The 23,440-nt window shown below is 44.8% G+C and overlaps 1 protein-coding gene across 1 annotated transcript in view; it reads left to right on the plus strand.

Moving 5' to 3' along the window:
• LOXHD1 (lipoxygenase homology PLAT domains 1) overlaps window positions 1-23,440 on the plus strand; it is a 136,486-nt gene that overhangs the window by 101,228 nt on the left and 11,818 nt on the right. Inside the window, exons 35-37 of the mRNA XM_051803768.1 lie at window positions 731-848; window positions 8,068-8,245; window positions 13,036-13,221. Of these exons, the coding sequence (XP_051659728.1) occupies window positions 731-848; window positions 8,068-8,245; window positions 13,036-13,221 (482 nt within the window). The remainder of the gene's footprint in view (window positions 1-730; window positions 849-8,067; window positions 8,246-13,035; window positions 13,222-23,440) is intronic.

A 23,440-nucleotide genomic window follows, 5' to 3' on the forward strand; every position in this document is an offset into this window, starting at 1 on the left:
CTTTTCCTGCTTTCTGCTGATTGCTATGGATGAGCAGTTCCTACACATCCTTGTGCCTGCACACAGCAGCCAAGCGCAGGGTAAGGTCTTTCACGCAGCGTTACACAAACCCACCCTGGTTCTTACCACAGTCAGAGAGAGCTTGCAAATCCAAACTCCCCGAATGCACGAGATTGGTTTTGTCTCCTCTAACACAGCTTGTCTGTCCTTACTAAGCTTAGGTGCTGTGCTCTGACTTGCAAAACAGCACAGTATTTAGATGAGCTGCAGCCACTGCCTCCCTCCACAGCAAACACAAAGTTATGTGCTGAGCCTCAGTGAAAGGAGGTGAAGCTAAATTTTTTTGCCTTCTAGTTGGAACGGGCCAAGGGCAGGCAAGTGGGCAGCCGCCAGGAGGGAGGCAATGTGCAGAAGCCTGACTGTGAGTTGCTATTGTTCTGGTTACAAACAGAGTGGTAATATATGCTACAGGCTGCCTGGAATGGCTCCAGGTGCCTTGTAGGAGCTTGATTTTTCCAGGGGAGGAGGAATCCCTGTCAAATCTGCACTGAGGTGTCTTGCCAACAGCACAGTAGCTGGTGATTGCAGCACAGGAAAGCTCAAGACCAATAAAGCACACTCATAAACTTTTAATTTGAGGCTGTTGGCATGGTGAGAGTCGCGGCACGCACAGAGATGCAATGACTCTGTAAAGCAGCAGGAAACCTCCTCCGTCTTTCAACCCCTCCAGGTTTGAGCGAGGCCAAGAGGACAGTTTCATCATGGAGATTGCAGATATTGCACCCCTCAGGAAGATGAGGATCCGGACGGATGGGAAGGGGACTCGCCCGCACTGGTTCCTGGAAAGGGTAACTCACTCTGAATCGCGCGTCTCCCGCAGCCGGCTCGTCCTGACGCCCCTCAGCCCACAACAAAGAGGAGAAAGGCACCCAGAGACTCACTTTTATTAATTTCCTACTTTTTTTCTCGTTGGTTTCTCGTGTTTTTTTCCCTGCAGGAGTTGAGTCAAGAAAGAGGAGTGCAAGGGCAAAAGCTGTGCTGTAAAGGTGTTTTTTTTTGGTTGGTTGGTTGGTTGGTTTGTGGTGGAATCACCATCCCTGGGAGTGTTCAAAAGGCTCGTGGATGTGGCACGTGGGGATGTGGTTTAATGGTGACCACTGTGTTTCTGGGTTAATGGGTGGACTTGATGACCTTGGATGTCTTTTCCAACCTAAATTATTCTATGATTTTACCACAGACTTTGCTCTTAGATCCCAGTCTCCCTTCCTGCAAGAGCCTTGGCTTGTCCCCAGGGTGCTTGGAATATTTTCTGGTCCCTAGGATGTGCCCTCAGACCCTGCAGATCTGTGCCATGCTCTCAACCCGTAGGAGGGTAGATGTCCCTTTGCCAGGCAGAGAAAGCTAGAGAGAGCCTGGCCTGGGTGGGACATTTCCATGTAATCCATCCTTTCAACCAAATCATCCCACCTCTCCCCTTTTTTCTCCTCTAGCACACAGGCAGATTTCTTTCTTTCCTTGTTCATATATGTAATTTGTCATTTTTATCTTGCATTTTGGATGGAATATGCAAATTGATGGTATTTTTTCCCTATTTGTCCTACCTTGCACAACAGCACGGTGCTTGCCTTCATCTTCTTTGCCGAACCACCAGATCACCTGTAAGGATCACCTGTATTTGGGCAGTTAAAAAGCAGCTTGCTTGTTATGGCTCTCTTGAATTATATTTCCAAGATAGAGGGGGAGTGATGTGCTGATTCCACACCATCAGGTTTCGTTAATGGAGAAACAAACACATCTCTGCCATTTTCGTTTAGCATGCTTTTTCTGGAGTAGATATCCTGCATCTTGACTTTTTAATGAGAATAGTTTAAGACCCAATAGCTTAACCCATGGTCAGAAAGAACACTGCATGATTTTTTCATTGGGTCCTTTACACTTTTTCGACTAATCTAAAGTGGTTCTTCTTTTTCCCATAGGTAATGTGTTTCCAAACACTGGCCCTAGGTAGCCACCAGTTCACAGTGGAGCTATGAACTTCTCTTCACCTTCATTAACATGAGCTAAAAAGTATTTCTGTCATGTAGTACCATTTTTACTCAAGTATTTTCACTTCTGACTTTTTTCTCAGCAACTGGGGAAGGAGGGGAACTGAAAGAGAGGAAATTTAGGCTGGATATTAGGAAGAAATTCTTTACCATGAGGGTGGTGAGGCCCTGGCACAGGTTGCCCAGGGAAGCTGTGGCTGCCCCATCCCTGGAAGCGTCCAAGACCAGGTTGGATGGGGGCTTGGAGCAACCTGGTCTCTGGAAGGTGTCCCTGCCCATGGCAGGGGGGTGGAATGAGATGAGCTTTAAAGCCTCTTCCAACTCTTAACATTCTATGATAATACTTGGGCAGCTTTTCAAAGGATTAGGCCTCCAGCATATCTCTTTAGAAAAGATGCTGCAGACACACAATTTTTCTCTCTGTGCCTAAGGAATAACTCAATCTGTTCTCTGATTTGATTCAGACGTCTTGGTCAAACTCCCTCTGTCATTTCTCACATACTTTCCCCTGAGTTTTATAAATGATATTCATATAAAATGAAATCAAATAAAGCTTATTCATCCAACAGCATTCCAGGTCTTGCAGTCATGAATCAGCAATAGCTCAGAAGCAAGGGATAGAGGCATCTTTAGTTGCACCTTCTCACCTTCCTGTTGCCTACTCTGTTCAGGCATTCCAAACCTGAGACTGTCCTACCCAAAGCAAGGCATTCCTGCGAAAGCGGGCAAAAAGTACTCTCATTTGGACCTACTCAATGGGCTTGTAGCCATATTCTAGCCCTACAGAAGCCACATGTGGACCATGCACACAAGAGAAGGTCTTGAGAGCAGACTTAAAAGAGGGTTTATAAAAGCAAGGGAGAATAATTTTTACATGGGCATATAGTGATAGGACAAGGGTGAATGGTTTTAAACTAGAAGTGGAGAAATTTAGACCAGAAATTAGGAAGAAATTCATGGCTGTGAGGGTGGTGAGGCCCTGGCAGAGGTTGCCCAGAGAAGCTGTGGCTGCCCCATCCCTGGAAGTGTCCAAGGCCTGGCTGGGTGGGGCTTGGAGGAACCTGGGATAGTGAAAGGTGTCCCTGCCCATGGCAGGGGATGGGAATGAGATGGTCTTTAAAGTCTCTTCCAAACTCAAACCATTCTTTTATCATTTAATGATTTTAGAAGCTTATGAAAATGTTGCCCATAATTTCTATTTTTTTTAGAGAAACAGAGCACAGAGTATCTTCTGACTCCAGTGATACACAGACAACTGTATTTATTGGTTTTCTTTCCCACCTTCCCTGCAAAGGTAAACATAGCATTTGCATTCCCAGGCAGAGGGTGATGACAGGAGTGCTCTAGAAGAGGGAAGGAAGGATTCGTATTCTCTGATTTGTATTCCAACCTTAAAAACTTACGTAGCCTGATGTGACATGAAAACTGATCGGAGCCCATTTCCATTTCTGTCAAAAGTGCATATTAAAACTGCATAATGAAATACTTGTGGGGGTAGTGCTAAACTCTCAGACAGATGGTTCACAGTTAGTGCTAACTAGCACAGTGAAACGAGAAGCTAGATTAAGCCATCAACCCCGTAATTAACCATTTGTTGCTCCATTTATCTACAGCATATTCTCAGTTTTCTTGTTCTATTAAACTAACAACAAATGATCTTTTTAATTCTATATGGTCTTTTGGTAAACTGTTGCTAGTCATAATTTACACTGCTTTTAGTTTACCAGAAATAGAAATGCATAAATACCAATTAAAATGCATGAATTATCAACGATGTTGTGAACAGCCAAAAGATTCAATTTACAAGCAGGCAAGTAGTCATTTTTTTTCTATCTAGATAAAACACACTAAAATTTCATTCAGAATCTCAGCAAAGTAACAAAGTTGGTACTGAAAATTGAAACTGCACCTCAAGTAGTAATAAGTTTTAAATGCTGATACCTAAACCTCTAGAGGGAACAAAATATGATTAGTGATGTTTCAGGAAAGAATGAACATTATTGATCGTTGCACAAAAAGGCAGAGTGAAAATTCTCCATCATCTGTGGAGATTTTTCTGATCACACCACTGCTGGGAGAAACCTGGAGTTTGGATCTTTTCCTCTGACCTAATGCTGAATCTCATGTTCTTCCCCATCAAGCTACCATGACACCCTCTGAAAAATTAGGGAACAGAATCATAAAATCATAGAATCACAGGATGGTTTGGTTTGGAAGGGAGCTTAAAGATCATCTCATTCCAACCCCCTGCCATGGGCAGGGACACCTTCCACTAGAACAGGTTGCTCCAAGCCCTCTCCAACCTGGCCTTGAACAATTCCAGGGATGGGGCAGCCACAGCTTCTTTGGGCAACCTGTGCCAGGGCCTCACCACCCTCAGCATTAAAAAAAAAAAAATGGCTTCTAATTAGGAAACTTTTCTAAATGCACACTTTGAAAACCTCCTCCTGGGATTGCTGGTTCCTCAGTCCATGTGATGATTTCACCTGCTGCCCACTGTCTTAGATATGCAGTTGAAAAGCTAGAAGCAAGAAGAGATGAAAGCTGTCTGAGTGAAATAGCAGGAATTATGAGACTGTTGAATTCTGCGGAGTTGCTTCCCTCAGAATTTTAATGTTACTTTGTGCTGTCAAAGCCAGACAGATAAGAAGCTGCCTTAATGAAGCGCTAATTGCATTGCATTCAAACGTCACAAATAATCCTGCATGTGGGACTTGGTCTTTATTCAGTTCTTTCTCCTTTGTATAAAGGAGATTAGGAGAATTTGAGAATTATTACTGAGAATTGAGAATTATATAGCTGAAGCTGACTTTTATTCTTTGCAACAGAGCAAAGTCTTTTTGTTTTACAGTCAGAGGGTCCTGTTTTTAAGCAAAGAATAGCGACATGCAGCAGAAGCATAAAAACCTGTGTTTGAGTTTTTAAAGATGAATTCCTATGTATTTAGGTGTCAGTGGGGTGGGAGACACCTTCCACTAGACCAGGTTGCTCCAAGCTCTGTCCAACCTGGCCTTGGACACTTCCAGGGATCCAGGGGCAGCCACAGCTTCTCTGGAAAATCTGTGCCAGGGTCTCACCACCCTCACAGACAGGAATTCCTTCTCAATATCCCATCTAACCCTGCCCTCTGGCAGTGGGAAGCCAGTCACCCTTGACCTGTCCCTCCATCCCTTGTCCCCAGTCCCTCTCCAGCTCTCCTGGAGCCCCTTTAGGCTCTGGAAGGGGCTCTCAGGTCTCCCTGGACCCTTCTCTTCTCCAGGTGAACACCCCCAGCTCTCCCAGCCTGGCTCCAGAGCAGAGGGGCTCCAGCCCTTGGAGCATCTCCATGGCCTCCTCTGGACCTGCTCCAGCAGCTCCAGATCCTTATGATGTTGGTCCCAGAGCTGGAGGCAGCTCTACAGGGAGGGATCTCACCAGAGTGGAGCAGAAGGGCAGAATCCCCTCCCTTGTCCTGCTGCCCACACTGCTGGGGATCAGGCCAGGATACAGTTGGATTTCTGGGCTGATCTCCCCTGAGCAAATGAAGCATAAAATGAATCTCTTTCTCCTGTCTGTTCCTCGCTGGAGCAGCATCCCAGGTCAAGGTATCAGGAGCAGCTCCCTGTGCTGCTTTTGTGAAGCTGCACAGGAATGAAATCCCACATCCTGGGTGAGGTGCTGGGGGTGGAAGGAGAGGGCGTTTTGCTCCAGCAGTTTTAGTAGCCCTACGGCTTTCCCCAGACAGCATCTGGAGCGCTGGGCATGTGCTGGGTATTTGTGAGAGGTCTGATCCCTCTGTCTGTGAGTGCACTCCAGCTGACAACTCTAATCTGCTTCTACCCCCCACTGCTTTCCTGACAATTCCCTGCAAGCTTTACTCTGGACATTTTGCTGCTAACAGCGTCGCTGTCATTCCCAGGCAGGGCAGAGGTATTACTGGATGAACCTTTTCCAGAAAAGAGTTTATGCACCGGGGGAGGGGGAAAAAAAGGCATTTTCAGTCAAACTGGCATTATTCGAAATACAATTTTGCAAATTTTAGCCAAATAAAAGTGTCTAGGTTGGACACCTAAGAGGATGTAGGCATCATTCTTGCATCCTTGTGAGAGGATACTTCCTCCTGGTCTATGCCCCAGCAGAGAGGCCACAGCTGTGGTGGGGGAGAGTTGATTTCTGCTTGGTTCAAAGTAAGAATTTGATTCAATATCTCTTGACTCATAGAATCGTTTTGTGGCCACAAAGATAGTGGTGTCACTGACTGTGAATAAGCAGCTTTCTAGAAAAGTGGGACAATTTCAACAGACAAAAATGTCCTGTCTCCCCTGGGATGAAGGTGCTGTGTTACAGATCCCTGCTTAGCATCAGGTAGAGTGAAAGCCCCAGATGAGTGTCCTACCCACAGAATCATTCAGTGCACGAATAGCATGGCTTACTGCTCAGCTTTTGTGTAGCTACTGCCCTCTTTAAAATAAACTTTTATAACCTGGAACAATATTCTTCATTTGAACTGCTAGAGGCTCCAGGAAATCTTGGTTGGGGTTAGCAGAAGGCCATGGACTGAGACACCTGGAGTTTGAGGATAGAATTTGAGCACATTTTATCTCAAGATAAGTTTTATTAAGGGTTTTTTTCTTAGACTGATGTATGAGAGTGCAGCAGAAGGTCACAGAGGTAGTCAAGGGACAGAAGCACATGGCACACAGGGAAAGGGTGAAGAAAATAGAGTTTTTAAGCCTTGAGAAGAAAAGGCCAAGAGGGAATCTGAGTCCAGTCTTCTGCTGCTTGAAGAGAGGTTACATATACAGTCTCTTCTTAGTGATAAACAGCAAAAAGGCGTGAGGCAATGGACACAAGTTGCAATGAGGAAAACCCTGATCATATATAAGGAAAAAAAGTCTTCCCAGTGAGAGTGGGACAGCCCTGGGATGAGGACTCAAGAGTGCTTGGGGAATCTACACCCTTAAAGATTTCCAAAACTCAACTAGACATGTCTTTGCAGTTAGCCATGCTCGGAGCGGGAGGTAGAAATACACAACGCTAGGCACCCCTTTTAATTTAAAATTTCCCATAACTCCATGATTCATCCCTTCCTAATATTGTCACACTTCTCTGACACGTCTGGGCTCACGTTTGCATGGCCTTTACCAGCTGTGTTTGCTGATGCACTGCTACACTCAGGTACGGTCTCTGTTTCTGCTGGATGGGAACACAAATGGTAATTTGCAGCCCTGCCTCCTCCCTTCCCTCTAACTCCCCCAGTTTAGTGAGAACTCACTGCTAGGTTTTTGCTGTAGGCAGGTGTAATGCCTTTCTCCTACCTGACTGATGCTCCACTGAGCCCACATTCAACAGGAGACATAAAGGTGGGTATTTTATTAGGCGTTTGTTGGAGTAACTCACCGACTTGTTCTGAATTCATTCCCATTCTGTTCTCATCACCACAGCATCTGAGCTCCTTCCACGAGACATTTGATAGTGTGACTAATATCTGTTGCATACTGTTTGTTCTGTCACCTTCTCCCAGAGGGAGAAGTGTGTGAAACATTAAGTTTTGCTGGCCTAGTTTTGTCTTGTGCCTTGCTTTAACTTGTTGGGGGTTGGTTTGTGTCTCTCTACAATGATCTCCACGTGTTCACACAAAGGAGGCAGGCAGAAGAAAGATGACGTGTGCTTCAAGGAGAGTAGTGATGTTCTTCACAGCCCTGTTACTTCTTTGGAGTGAATTCCATGCTGGCTCCCAGGAAAGGTCTGACTCTTCTAGAGATGAGCTTTGTCCATTGCTGAAGTCAGAGCAAATTTTCATCCCGATGGATGAAAAGGTGTTATGATATTATGAAGACCATTTTTCAGGACAAATCACCACAGCAAATACTGTCCACAGGAGAGAGCTCCATTTATCCCAGAAAAGCTCAGTACAGGTTTTGAAGCCATGACCAAACTCTACCCGTGTTCTACCATATCCCACCCTTCATAGATTTAATCTTTGCCCTCATTCAAACAGTAGCTGAAGTAAGCTTTTTCCCCTCATTTTGACTCTTCACAGATCGTCCTGAAGAACCTGACTAACCAAGAAGTGGCCACATTTACATATGGAGAATGGCTGTCAAAGCTGAAAAATGCCAGTGGAAGCCTGGTGTGTGAGATGCCAGCTGTCATAGATGAGGAGCAGATGATGGAGGACACAACATACACTCTTCAGGTTAAAACCAGTGACATTGGAGGTTCGTCCATGGCAGATATTTTATGACTTTTCTAGCAAAAAGTTTGATTTTCAGCAATGGAAAACATCTGCTTAATTTGAAATTATGTTTATTTAAAAAGCATAATTTAACCATACTTTGCTGGAAAAAAACCCCATTTTGGCTGGTTGTTCATCATGACAGTGTTATTCTGAGAGATTCATCCTCATCTGAGCTCTGGGCATAACATATTTAGACACAAGGCCTAGGTTTGATTGCTCTCTGCTTTCTCTGAGAACACCTTGACAGAAAGTATTGCTAGAGCAGACCATGCTGCAGTGGTCAGCAGCCACTTTTTTCTTTTTTGTTGTCAGGTCCACCCATGTAGGATGGTCAAAGCTGATGTGCTCCAGGTTTTCAGTCAGCACTACCTGCCTGGCTCAAAGCAGACAACAGTAACTCACCCTCCTTTTCAAAGTGTCTTGAGACCATTTACCTGAAGCTGTGAAAAACCATCACTAAAAGCGCACACCAGATAGAAGAGGTGTAACAGAGTACACAGAGAGCTGCAGGGCTGCCAGAGCCAAGAAATGGGATTTCTATGTCATTTCCTGAGATCGCTGCCTCTTTTCATGAGAAATTCTGTCAGGCTGCTAAATGAAAGTTGCAGCCACATACAGGTTGCCTTGTGCCAAGGTGGGACAAGCCAGACGCTGTCTTGCAGGACACCTTGTTTTGAAAGGTTGACCCTTAAAGGAGATTCTGTCACACCAGTGCACAGAACCACCTCCTGACCTCTACATCTCTTTCTTTTTCTTTTCTTTATTACCTTTTTCCCTGTGGATTTACCAGTGGTAATTTATGCAGCTTGTGATCTAAGAACATCAAAATTTCCCTGGCAGAGCATCTTCGTGCCGCTTCACCATTTCTTATCTATCTTCTCTGCCTGCTGCTTGTCTGAAAAACATGTAGTGAAACACAAAAAAACAGAAGAGAGAGAGAGCAGAAGGTTTGTTTATGTATCTGGCAATCCATCTAATATAATGGTAGATTTTTCTGTGACCTTTTTTGTGAAATCCAGCCCTAACTCACAAAGGCGATGGAAATAGAAATGAGAGGAGAATAGAAAATGACAGCAGCAGCAGACAGATCTGCCCTTCCCATTGAATGAAGGATGATGGGTATTAATGAAGAAACATTTTATTTCATTATGAACAGTGACAACCAGTAGGAAAGAGCAGATTACAGGGAGGTTTCAGAGAGTCTGTTTGTGATTAGATCACACAGCTCACTGACATAATGCTGAACTTTATCCAGCTTATCTAAAGTGGGTACAAATCATGAACCATCTCCCCTCTTTGATCATTATGTATTCTACAGTTACTCCTGGTTGGACCCATTCAGGAAGAAAGGCATTTTATCCTTGACGGTTGTTTTGAACATGTTATATCATCTCCTGCCATGCTGACATTGTCTAGGGACAGCAGTGCTGCACAAGGAATTAAATGTTTCAGTTTCTAGGCATAAAGTTTTCCTCTGCAGTAGCTTTCAACTTCCCAGTGCATCAGGGTCATCAGAGTCACAGAGTAAAAAAAAAAAATTTGAAAAAAAAAAATTTGGGGGGGGGGGAAAGAAAAAAAGCAAATTCAACTCACCTATTTGTCAGTCTCCAAAAAATAGTACTTCTGTTCTTAGTTACTTCTAGCCTAGACTGTCTCTGGTCAACTCATCTTAGAGAGAAGAATCTTCATCAGTGGTCTGGATAGTCCTCTGAAGGGTCTCTGCCAGTCTCTCTTCATCACATTCAGACAGAGACTGCACGATTTTTAGGCTAGATGGCTGAGGTCAGGGAAAATGAATCACATAAAAAATGTGCTGCAGCAAACTAGAAAGCATAAACCATTTCCTCCCCACCACAGGTGCATACTTAAAAACAGCCTCATTTTACTTTTTCCTCAAAGAAACCTTTGAGTTGCAGTTTGGGCTTTCACAGAGTCATTCTGCTGCGATGATAATGTAACCTACAGAGGTTGTGTCAGGGAAAGACTCTGCTCCTGCAAAGGTCAATCACCTTTCTTCCACCACTAGCAGCACCTCAGATGGCAGCTCTCAGACTACACATAGATAGGAAGAGAAGAGGATGTTAAAACACACATGTCCCAAGTCAGATGGGTAATCTACAGTTAAAAACCAAGATCTTGATCCACTTTTGATCTTAGAAGTAAAGCACAACCATTTTCTTCAAAGACCCACTGACACAGATGCAGTAGGGCCAGACCATTTGATGGCTCTTTCTGTGGCACAAAAATGTCCTCACTGGTTAATTTTTACTTGCTCTATTCCACATGCAGGCACAATATACATGGTAATGCAATAAAGATGGGGAATGAATAAATACTGCCTTCTCGTTTTCCAATCATTAATGAAGCATAAGGTTTTTATCTCTGTTGTTATAAGATTAATTAGGATGTTGTCAGCTCAGCTCCAACCTACAAATTACATAATTTAGGACAGTTGGTGTCAGTTCCTAGTGCCTTATCCAAGTCTCTGTTATGTCAAAAGGATATTCTTTAGCCTCAGAAGGCTGTGACTCAAGCCCACAGTTTGTTTAAAAACAATGCATCTGCTCAGTAAGAATCATAAAATCGTAGAAACTTCTGTTGTTAGAAGGGTCCTCTGGAGGTTCTTTCACCCATTTTCCTGATCAAAGGGCTATTGCCAGCACTGCGTCAGGTCAGATAAGACTCTGCCCAGCCAACTGTTGGACAGCTCCAGGGATGGTGATGCCACCACCTCCTCAGGCATCCCATCCAGACCTGAAACGCATTCCTAAGAAACTTGTGTTTTTCCAGATGCCCAGCCAGAACCTCCCCAGAAACTTGTGGCTGTGGGTCCTTGGGCCTCTGCTCAGTGTCTCAGCCTCACCCAGGAATTCAAACTGGCATTTTGCACTGAACACTGGGAACTTCCTGTTAGCTTGGATTCAATCCCGATATGAATGTCACTGCTGTAACCTTCGGGTCACATTCAACTTCCCAGCATGTGCAGGGTTTATTCCACCACAGATGCAGAACTCTGTCGAATTCCTTGGGACTTCTTCTTGCCCAGTCCTCAAGTTTCTCAAGGCCCATCTGGGTTGGAATTCTGGCATTCAGCACATCAGTCACTCCCGCAAATTTACTGTTATCTGGAAATCTGCTGAGGAAACACTCTGTCAGTGTTTAGGGTGTTGATGATGGAACTCAGTTCAGCCCTGCAGATCCCAGTATTGACCCATGTGCTATTGCACTCATTGCCAGTTAAGGCTTGTACAACCACAGCACCTTCATCTCTTCATTTGTCAGGTCCTTTGCAGTCCCTAAATGCTCCTGGCAGTTTCCTGGAACTGACAACAACCAAAAAAATATCAGAGACCCAAATAGGTGAAACGTACATTGATTTAACATTTCTGTTCTTTACTTTCCCATCTCCTGCTAATTGCTTGTGAGGGAAATGTCACAGCATGGGACCTTCATAAGCTTCTTCCTACAGGGACAGTTTTGCTAAGAAACAGTTGGTTCCGTGCTTTTTGAGACCTGTTATTAATTAGGAGCCTGCTCCTTGCAAGGAAATGGACTTGAGTTTGCTTTGTTCCTCACCTCAACAAGCTTTGGGGTCATAAAAGGTACTGCCAGATGAACTGCCTGAATCCTTGACGCTGTTTCTTCCTACTTAAGCCCTTCCTAGGGAACTGCTGAAAATTAGCCCCAATTTAACATGGGCCATTTTCATGTGGACACCACATGTAGCTTTGCCTTTCCTCTGTATGACTTTTCTTCTCCTCTTTTATAATTTTTTCCAGCCCTTCTGTAGGAACATTTGTGGTTTCTTCCTTATTTCTGTATTTAAATAATTATCCCATGGAAGTGGTAGCTTTCTCCAGAAGTTTACGGTACCACCAACTTTGTCTCTGCATTGGAACTGTGGGAAATACTGTCAGTGTGGCTTAAAGTGGATTTATGATACCCTTGTGTAAGAAAGAGCTTGGCAGGTGGTTAGAGTTTCAAAGCTGGGCTATCTAACCAAGGGCAGCAGATGCTGAGTTTCTTTGTAAGGCAGATTTGGGTCTGATGATCTTGTTTCCCTCTTCCAAAATTTAAGGGATTCGGTTCTGACACAGCAGTGACTGTCTGCCCATGTGGAATCACATTTTTCTCCATGAATCTGATTTTTTATTATGACATAAAAACTAAAATGCAATCATTTCAGTCGTATGGTAAATCGTGCCAGGTGAAGATGCAACACTCGCAGCTAAAATGTTCCTAAGGTCACCGAAGGTGATGGTTTGGCCTTAAACTCCCCAAAAGTCAGGAAAACAGCATGGTTGGTTTCTGTGGCAAAATATGGACAGTAGTGGACATATGAAATTCAATATTAGGTAATAAAGATCATCTTAGAAATGTTTATTTTCCTAACATATACATGATAAGAGGGTGGGAGTTGGTGTGGAGAACTATTGCATGAGAAACTGGGACTTTTTCCATTAAATACAGCATGGACAATATTTTGACACTGCCACCACTGCAGTCTCCACACCTTGAGTGCAAGGGAAAAGCATGCATCTGTGTCTGTGGGATGGGTTGGAAAGGCTGGATTTTAGCTGCCATGGGGTGTCCTCCCTGCAGGATCCTACACAGATCCACTGAAATGTGTTGACTGTGCCCAGAGAAACATGAGCATCCCTGCTGCCTCTCCCTGCCTGCCTTTGCTGCCTCCCCATGCAGCTGGGGGTTGGGAGTCAGCCTGACTGGGCAGACTAACTCATGACATTTCTCTTTGCTGTCTCCTCCCAGGAGCAGGCACCGATGCCAACGTGTCCTTGATCCTGTTTGGGGAGTATGGGGACAGCGGGACCCTGGCTCTGAAGGAGTCCAACAAGTCAAACAAGTTTGAGAGGAACCAGATGGACGAATTCAGCTTCTCAGACATGCTGAGCCTGGGAGACCTCTGCAAAGTGCGGGTCTGGCACGACAACAAAGGTCAGGGCAGTGACTTGCAGGGAGGGAGAGGTTGGGGCAACGTTTTCACTTGAGGAAGCACATTCTACTCCATGGGCACAGGGCAGCCTGAGGGCACTGTTCCCAACTCTGCTGCAGGCTGGATGGATTACCTGGATTTTATATGGATCCTGTGTCCCAGCTTGCCTGTCTAAACGCACCCCCTTTATGCAGGTGAACATCTCCCCAGATGCTGATGTAGTATCTGCCTGCACGGGTCCCCAGCTTCAGTCTGAACTCACAGCCACCACTGCAGCACAGGGATAGCTCCTCCAGAGCAAATCCATCCAGCCTGTTGTCCCAACACACTGACTCTATTGATGCCTGTCATGGTTTGAGATCCCCAAAATCTAATTCCCTAGTCTAAGCCCCCTCCCCCATCTCAACCTAGTATAAGATGTGTTTTTTCCAGACAAAACACAAGATGCAGAATGGGGGAAAGGGAATATATTACAATGACTATACAAATAAATAGTATAATACATTATACACACGATCACAACTATCTCTATTATGACATAAGTATTTACAATAAATAAAAGTCCAGGAGGGAAGAAGGACAGATCCCTTCTAGTCTCTACTCTGAGCAGCAGTATCTTCTAAGGCAGCAGGTCTCTCTGTCCTCTCCACATGCAGCAGCTGATAGCTGGATTTCTGCCAGCACTCACGAGGGAGGCCTCCAAGCCTCTCTCGGCCCCTTGACACAGGCAAAGGGGTCTTCTGTGGGCTGCGTTCACCCCAGACAAAGGTTGTTCCACCACGGTCATACTATGAGACACAGGGGGTCTTCGTGATGGTCTGGTATCTTCAGGGGACTCAAAGCCCCTTGCAGAGCTTCTGGACCCTGTCTCAAGATGGTTGCGAGCTTCTTGGTAGCTTGCAGCAAGGGAGGGCCCCAAGGTCAACCTCCACACACTGTCCTGGCTGAGCTCTCAGGACAACCGAGCTTCTTAGCTCCTCTACTCCATTTAGGACTTCTAATCGGTAAGAGTCCACCCCCCTCCGTTTTGGAGGGATCTCAAAGAAAGTTTAGGGGAGTTTAGCAGTTCTTACCCCCAAACTTCCTCTCTGTAGAACTCAGTTCTCTCTTTCGGCTGCTGCTAGCTCTTTTTCGGACAATACTGTGTCTCTCCAGCTTGGCTGTAATGCCTCTGCCACTTCTTATCCTTTTTGGCTCTCTGCCATCGCTTCTGGACGCTGCTTCTGCCGCTGCTGTCTCTGCTCACTCACGGTGGAGAAAACTTTTAAGCTTTGAGCTGCAGGCACTTAGTCCAGCCTCACGCTGTTCCAAGTCCCCTCAGCCACCCCCAGCCAGGGGCTGGGGGGCCCCAGAGGCCCCAAGGGGCTCAGAGCCCCTTTCTTCGTGGTGTCAGAACATGGCTACCACTTCTTCACCCAACTACAACTAAACTTCTCTTCCGTTTGCTTGTGGTATGCTTACATTTCGCAGGAGCGCCCATCGGACAAAACTTCAAAGCTTTCAGAGGTCACCACCCCCTGGGGCTTACCACTTCCTTAGCTTCAGGGGGAAAACCTGGTTCAAACCACTACAACGCCATGCCTTTCACACAGGCTGACGTGGCACTTCCAGAGCAATTTGATGCCACGGAGCTGACATCGACACATGGGGTAATGCAGCCTGGCATAACACAGTGAGCTTTAGAAGACAGAAATAAAGATCTGTGTCTGTCTTTATTAAGATCACTGCATCAGCCATTGGCGCCCTGCTGAGAGAGATTCTGATATTTCCCTGCTGCAGGACACCCTGACTGGTGTCACAAACAGCAGAGCAGCGCTCGGTACTGCTATCACAGTCATTTGTGTTGTCATTCAGGCATCAAGCAGTATCTTGTAACAAAAGCACCACTGACACTGCTGTGGTGACACCCCATCCCACCCCATCTTCATGTAAAAGGGATTATATTGCATTAGCAATGGCTTGTTCTCTGACAGCCGGCCCTTGCTGCAGCCCAGAGAGGAAGCTCAACAGCTCCCACAGACCGACCTGGGTCACTATTAACAAGGCTGTTTGGACAGTAATATTTATCAAAATCCAAGGAGGAATGGCAGCAGGACTACTCAGTAATTACCTGCTTGTACTGAGGCAGCTGGCTTATGGCTGGGGTGGGGTTTTATGTCAGTGTGGATGTGCCCTGGCCATCATCTTCTTGACTAATCCAAGTTGTGGCAGATGGGGAAGGCTGCATCTCATACAATATTAATAAAATACGCTACCTCTGGATCAAACTTCCGTACTGGAAGTTTGCCTCCTTATTTTTATTAAAAAAAAAAAAAGAGAGAGAGAGAAAGAAAAGAAGTCTTACTGTAGCCACTGTGAAAGATGGGAAATACAACCACCCTCAATTGTTTATTCCCAGACACTCCGAGCTTTGAGCTCGGATTTATCACTCCCATAACACAGAGCAATTTAGTTGATTAAACTCTGTAATATCATGTTATATAGCTGCTGCTGAATGCAGTAAGGGACTTGCTTTCACCTGATTACTTTGCCAAAACACTTATTCCTTGGATCTGCAGTTTAAATGCAAGTATGGAAAGGGCTGGTGAAACACAACAGTTTTAGCTTAGCAAACAGATATCTCTGCAGTTGGAAGAGTGGTCCAGATGTCCTTCTAATAGCAGCAAGAAATCAACATGGACTTGCAGATTTGCTTTCAAATATATTACCAGCTAATATGTGTATAAAAGAACATTTTCCTCAAGAGGCATCATGGTCCCCTGGTGACTGGCCATGCTGACAGAGTGAAATACACCCACTAGGACAGAGCTGGTCCTTAGGGCTCAGCAGCACGAACAGACTGGGAGGTAGAAAGATGAGAACTGGATCAGACTGAGGGTCTGTGGAGCTCAGCAGCTCTTTCCAGCAGCAGCATCACTGAGTACCTGAGGGAGAGGAGGAACTGAGTGATCATGTGAAATCCTTCCACAGTCCTCTCCATCTTGCTGCGCATAGCTCAGGGCATCTCCTGAACTGGATTTAATTTTTGTCCACTAGGTAACTTTCAGTGAATTTTCTCCTTCAAGTTCTTGCCCAGGAGACATTTAGCGCCCACAGGAGGAAATGAGTCCCGTGGGTCTCTTTCCTGCTGTGTGACAAGTGAATCCTCTTAATCCGGGTGGTTTTGTTGCCTTTTCCTTCCTGCACAGGTGATCATGGTTCACCTTCTCTGTGCCACTGATGATGCTGTTGATGCCATTGGGGAGTCACCACATTGCAGCTGGGCTGTGGTAATTTCCAGCTGTGTGCTAGTGTTGGTTAGTGGTAAAGGGAAGCAACAGAGTTTAGCCTTAGGCTAAGCAGTAAGTAGGCTCTATTTATTTAAATTTGCTGTGGGCTAAGAACATGTACCCAGATAGGCACCACAAGTCAGCTAAAATAGTAAAGTGTGTGTCCAGAACTTGAAATATGTCTATAAATACGCATTTGAACCCCTTATTCTCTTTCTTTATTTACTCATAACACTGGTTTCCACTTATAAATAATGGTTTTTACCAGATGTGGCTGACTGTAGGGTTAATTTAAGCCTTGGAAAAACAACATGTTCGGGTTTTGCTCAGCAAAAATTTACTTGCTATTTTTCCCGCAGAAAGAAGGAAAACTGTAGTTTAAGTCATAACATATGTTGTCTACATTGTTCTTGCATTAGTCATGTGAAAAGCATATCCTATCTAAAACTTCACACAATGCAGCATGACAGTTTGTTGGGTGGGCAGGGTATTTATTACTGCCGGGATCCCAGGATATAACTATCCTTCAGATACATGCCTGCTCTCTATACATAACTTATATAAATTGACTGTGGCACTGCTTAGAAATTTCTGGCTCTATTTTTTGGAAAGGAGTAGCAGGGTCAGGGATCAAGGGTCATGTATGGGTTTTGTCAGATGCATGGGGGACTTGGGGTATTAAATAAAAATGTGCTTGTATTTACCATTAATTTGAGGCATCAGATGTTGATCATTCTTTCCTTAGGAATTTTCTTTTTTTTTTTTTGGACTAAATGGTTGTCTGCCAATAGCCTGTGAAAGGTTTGGCCTCACACTGTCTACCCCATTGCTCCTTGAATGTTGAATACATGGAACATGGTTGATGTCCTTTTTTTAATTTTCTAAATAATCAGTCTCAATCATAAAATTATAGAATGGTTTGGGTCGGAAGGGATCTTAAATCCCACCTCATTCCATCCCCTGCCATGGGCAGGGACACTTTCCACTAGACCAGGTTGCTCCAAACCCCGTCCAACCTGGCCTGGGACACATCCAGGGATCCAGGGGCAGCCACAGCTTCTCTGGAAAACCTGTGCCAGGGCCTCACCACCCTCACAGACAGGAATTCCTTCTCAATATCCCATCTAACCCTTCCCTCTGGCAGTGGGAAGCCATTCCCCCTTGTCCTGTCCCTCCAGGCCCTTGTCCTCAGTCCCTCTCCAGCTCTCCTGTAGCCCCTTTAGGCACTGGAAGGGGTTCTCAAGTCTTCCTGGAGCCTTCTCTTCTCCAGGTGAACCCCCCCAGCTCTCCCAGCCTGGCTCCAGAGCAGAGGGGCTCCAGCCCTTGGAGCATCTCCATGGCCTCCTCTGGAATCTCTCTGACATGTCCTTCTGATGTTTGGGACCAATGACAGCATCCCATTAAATGTCTTGAGCATTTATGGGCTAGTTAGGGGAAATACTAACCATCACAAGGCTTTCTTTTCTTTCAGGTATCACCTGATCCCCTCAGGAAGTCAACCACCTGCCTGTTTTTCAGGATAAAATACATTTAAGTGCCTTGCCTGATGTGGCTGCTTTGCCATACACTGCAGCTCAGAATCCCCCTCTGTCACTGAAGTCTTGCTGCAGTGGCTTTGCTCCCAGTTCTCGTCCCGCTTTTGTTTATCCTTTCACTGAAATTTGACTGCAGTGGGGTGTTCAGAGTTGAAGAGACAGTAATTACCACGGCAAAGACTATCAGGGGGTCTTTAGACTGCAAACGCCACATTTGCACCCTCTGGAAAAGCACGTCAGTTTTATGGCCCCACTTTAATGCTTTTAAATGCCATTTTCCCCACAAAAAAAAAAAAAAAAACCAAAACGCTGAGTGGCATCTATGTATGAGATATAAAGGAGGAATGAAGCCCCCATCAAATTCCTCCAACTTCAGTAAAACTGATGAGGGAGGAAGTAGTCGCTCATTTGAAAACAGGCAGTTTAAAGACTTCACAACCGCAATTTCAAGGAACTTGCTCTTGATTTTTTTTAGACATTTAGAGCTCACCAGCGAGGTTCTGGTAACAGCAAAGTGCCGTGAATGAAATTTAGTTTTAATTTTGCTCCATGTCTTTTTATCTTGCCCCTGTTTACTTTGAGATACCGATGTTCGACCTAATATATTTAGACTCCCTGAGCAAATTTAATCGCTTCCAGACTCCCCATCTCCTGATCTCAGATAGGCACTATGTATTTTCTCATATCTCAGTTCATTTGCTTCTACATTTATGCAAGATCAGTATCTGTAGGTCTGTAGAAATGCTGGCTTTCTAAATATAGGCCTCAATTTTTTTCTCTGCTATAGGAACTAAATCACCATCCTGGAAGAATGGCTCAAAGTTTCTCAGTATCTCAGTAACCGAATTATTTACCTAGAAAAAGCTTCCCCCCCCCCTTTTATCTTTTTTTATTTTATTTTTCTGCCTCTTTCTCCATGAAACAAGGAGGTATGGAAAATCTGGACTGAGCTCCCTCATTTGCCTGAGTAGATTTGAACCCAGGTGATAAGCAGTCTGTCTGAAGTCATTAATTTCAGACTCTTGATTATCTCAGTTGCCATCAACAAAGGGGAGCCAGAACAGCCTAATTATGGATAAACTAGACTTTCCAGTGTTACTATAGGAGCAAAGACAGAAGTAAATAACAAGGTTATGGAGCCCAACTTCTTTGACTCAATGGGCCCCTTCTCTCAATTACACTACCTGCTATAATATCATCTAATTGAGTTTTAAATAGCCTAACTGCCCCAGTGACTCCTTTTGTGTGGCTCTTCCAATGGAGAAAGTATCTTATTCCCTTTCTTGATCTGGACTCAAGTCAAAACCATTTGTATACCCTTGGTTTTCCTTTTCTTTCTCTGAAGCAGCTACCTTTTTAAGGAGCAGTATCTTGGCTCAGATGCTGAATTGCCAAGGCCTTGAGCTCACAGCACATAGCTTTTCCTGAGATATGTTTCTGCAATTCATGGGTACTATTCCAAGCCTTTGGGGCACTTGTAGGCCATAAATTATTTAAAAGAAAAACCCCAACCCTAAAGAACTGTCTTTTTTAGCCCTCTGTAAGGATTTATTCAGCTATCAGGCTTGAGAAGGGCTTTTCTAAGCCCCCTTCTTAGCTCTTGACTGTTGCCTCTTAAACTCTGTTGATCCTCGGGGTAGATTTGTTGAATAGTTTCTGCTTTAAATAAAAGGTGAGAGGGAGAGAAATAGATGTGTAAAACTGCCCAAGGAGAGGAGAGTCCATCATCCTCCCTGTTTTCTTGGTGGTTCAGTACAGAGAGTGAAGACAATGTCAACTCCCGCATCTTTCTGCGTGGATGCAAGTCGACACCTTTGACAGGGCACAAATGAGCATGCAAACTGCAGACCTGTAGTGTGCCAGCAGCTGTGCCATGGATGATTAGTCCTTCAAATTGCCCAAATCTGGCCTCAGCACCTAGGGAGATCCCAGCATTGACCCCCACAACCTCCCCCCTCACAAACCTTGCACCTTCCCCTCTCTTCTGTGTCGGGTTTTTTTCTTTACACTAAACAGTGCCAGCACAAAGATGAGGATTTCATCCCTGTGGGGGTGGTGAGGCCCTGGCACAGGTTGCCCAGAGAAGCTGTGGCTGCCCCATCCCTGGAATTGTTCAAGGCCAGGTTGGACAGGGCTTAGAGAAACCTGGTCTAGTGAAAGGTGTCCTGTCCGTGGCAGGGGGTTGGAATGAGGTGGGCTTTAAGATCACTTTCAATCAAATCATTTTATCATTTAATGAAAGACGAGCTACAGGCATTACAGCTAAAGCAGAAGGCACTGCAAAGATGTCACATGCAGAGCGTACAAAGTCGAAAAATTAAAAAAAAAAAGATCTAAGAAATCAAAATAGCAGACTTGGAGAGAAGAAGATTTCAGTGTTGACCTTGTACATTCATTCATTTCTTTCCAATCTCCTGAATTGCAGAATCTTTCACTACAAAGCAGAAGGAGCCCAAAAGGCCAGGTGTAGCTGAAGAATTATCAATTTTCTAAAAGCTTCTCTTTTCTACAAGCCTCCTTTGCGCCTCTTGGGGATAAATTACCCTACATCCTTGTTAAATGTTTTTTGCATCAAGTATTCCTCAATAAAACACAGAATTTGTTTCAGTCACAAGAACATAATATAAGAAACTGTTGTATCTTCACTCAGAGCTGCTAAGTGCTTTTGCACAGGCGTAGTTGATGTTTAGGATGCACTGGGGGGGAATTTCTTAGGGTAATTTATGGGTGATTTTGACCTGAGTCAAATCCTGGATTGAACAAGTTGCACAGACAACAGAGGAGGGAAGGGGGGCAAGGGACCTATTTTCTAAAACTGTCCCAAGTGTTAAGCTTTTGCTTTGTCAAAGGTTCTGAGAGGTTTTGCATTGCCTGTCTGCTCTGATGAGAAATGTTGTGGTGTGAACTAACATGATCCTAAAGAAGAGATACACGAAATGAATCTATTTTTATTCTGGCACTGGCTCGCTGAATGACCTTGCGTAAATCACATCTCTGTACCTCATTTTCAATTATGTAAATTAGGGATAAAAATTATTCACCTTCTCAGAAGTGTTTTGAGATGTACCGAAGCACAGCTAGATGCTATGATTTTAACACCTCACAATTAACGCTCCTTTTCCAGTGATTTGATGCTGCTATCAAAAAGCTCCCACCATTTTCTGGGTGATGTCTCACGAGGTGGGGTTTAGGGGTGGACAGTCACATAACCAGGCAAGGGATAAATAATGTCAGAGGATGCAGGGCTGGTGAACTGTCTGTGCAATGGTTGTTACTTCATGTTTCAGAAAACGTGAAAATTTAAAAAAAAAAAAAAAATGCAATTAAGGGGCTGAGCAATGGTTGTGGATGTCTCAGCAGCAGCAATACTTTACTCACCCTTGAGCAGCCAGTGTCCCAAGAAGGAGATTTTTTCACTCCTATGGAAACATGAACACCAGTAATGACTACTGTTATCCTTGATCAGACATCAACTGCTTCCAAAACCAAACCAAAAAAGATCTGCTGCAGATAGACAAGGGATAGAGAGGAGAGTCAATGAGTATGCCTGCAAAGAGCGGACACCTTCGTGGGCATGTGTGTATCCAAACCTGGATGTGGTTCTGCCAGCAGATTTGATCCCATCAGCTCTTTTTTTTTGGAAGGAATAGTGAATATTCACTAAAGCAAGGTGAGGGACCAGGTGCCTGGTGAGCAGTGAACCCACCTGACTCGTTTCATTCGCTTTTCCCCCCACCCTCCCACGTTTCTGCAGGTATCAAAATAGCTTAATATTTTAGGGATGGCAAATGGTGGCTGTTCCCAAGAGGGCCAAAGGAAACTTCTGGTGCTGCAGGTTGGGATTTTAGTGAAATGAAGCAGTAATGTCATCATCTGTGTTTCGTCTACCACTTCCAAAGTCTGGCTCAATTGTACTAATTGTCATGCAGAAATGCATGACAAGGAGCTTACAGCCCAACCTGCCCAGTGCCAGGAAAGCACAGCCTTCCAGCATCACCTGGGAAGATGGCAAGATGGCCCTGTGAGGACCTTTCAGATGTGCACGGAGGGTCCTTGCCCATCATCACCCAGTGGCCAGCTTGGGCCCTTTTGGGAAGGAGGATAAATGGGACAAGTAACTGCTCTTTTTGGATAAGGACATTTGGGAAAGAGAATACATTTCACTACATCACACTAAATTATACAGAGTCAAGCAAGCAAAGTGATTCTTTTTTCCCCAAAGCTCTTCTCTTCCTCTAATTACATTTGAAATGTTTTGCATGCTATTGAAAATGTCACTTCCAGCTGCAGACCATTAAGGAGCCTACGTGGCACTGCCACGGGTTTTATTAGGTCAGGTTTGCTGTTGCAGATTTCAATGGCTGCAAAAGCAGGCCTGGAGTGAAATACCTTTTGTTACAAACGTTGAACACTTGTTTTGGTGATAGGGGACCCTTCACAAAGGCACAGTGCTTGCCAAATTATTTTAAAGACCAAGACCTGCGTAATTGAGCAGAAACTGCTCAAATGTGTACCATTTCTTCCTGTCTGCCTCAAAGCACTAAAGGAAAGAAATTTAGTGGTCCTGGTTCGTACTGGGGTCACTGCAGAAAAGCCCATGGTGCTCTCCAAGGCATTTGTGCAGCTGGTTTTTTTTCCTGAGCCCTTGTTCTCCCAGTACTGTTGCTCGAGGTGTCAGTGGGATACAAACAGGTCTGCTCTGCTTTTCTGCAAGCTGAGTGATGGAGCAGTTCTGGCTTTCACAGAGGATCAGGATACCCCATTGTCATAGTTTGAGAGCTCCAAAATTCAGTTCCCTAGTCCAAGCCCCCTCCCACATCTCAACCCAGTATGAGATGGTTTTTTCCAGGCACCACACAAGACTCAAAATGGGGGAAAGGGAATACATTACAATGACTGTACAAATAAATACTACAATACATTATATACAATCTTAGCTATCTCTACCATGACATAAAAGTATTTACAATGGATCAAATCTCTTCTCCCCTCCAAATAAAAGTCCAGGAGGGAAGAAGGAAAGATCCCTTCTTCAGAGCAGTAATGTCTCATAGGCAGCAGGTCTCTCTGTCTCTATGCAGCAGCTGTAACTGGATTGTTGTAGCTGGATCTCTTTTCAATACACACAAGGGGGTCTCCAAGCCCCTCGGCCCATCGTCTCCAAACAAGGGTCTTCAAGACATAAGGGGGTCTCCTTTCACCCCTCTTGGCTCTCCTTCGACTCCAAGAGAAGGTCTCACCCATGGACTGCCAGCAGGGACTAAACTCGCTTCACCACAGGGATATCACGAAGTGCAGGGGCATCTTCGTGAAAGTGCCTTCCTCAGGGGGTTCACTCCTGAGTCAGAACATCTTGGGCAGCTTTCAGTTGAAAGCCTTTGCCTCAAGAGTTCTACCAGAGCTCCTGTGCTCTGTCT

The sequence above is a fragment of the Manacus candei genome, unplaced genomic scaffold (assembly GCF_025592945.1).
Source record: "Manacus candei isolate 608988 ecotype Guabito, Panama unplaced genomic scaffold, ASM2559294v1 h1tg000059l, whole genome shotgun sequence".
NCBI lineage: Eukaryota > Metazoa > Chordata > Aves > Passeriformes > Pipridae > Manacus > Manacus candei.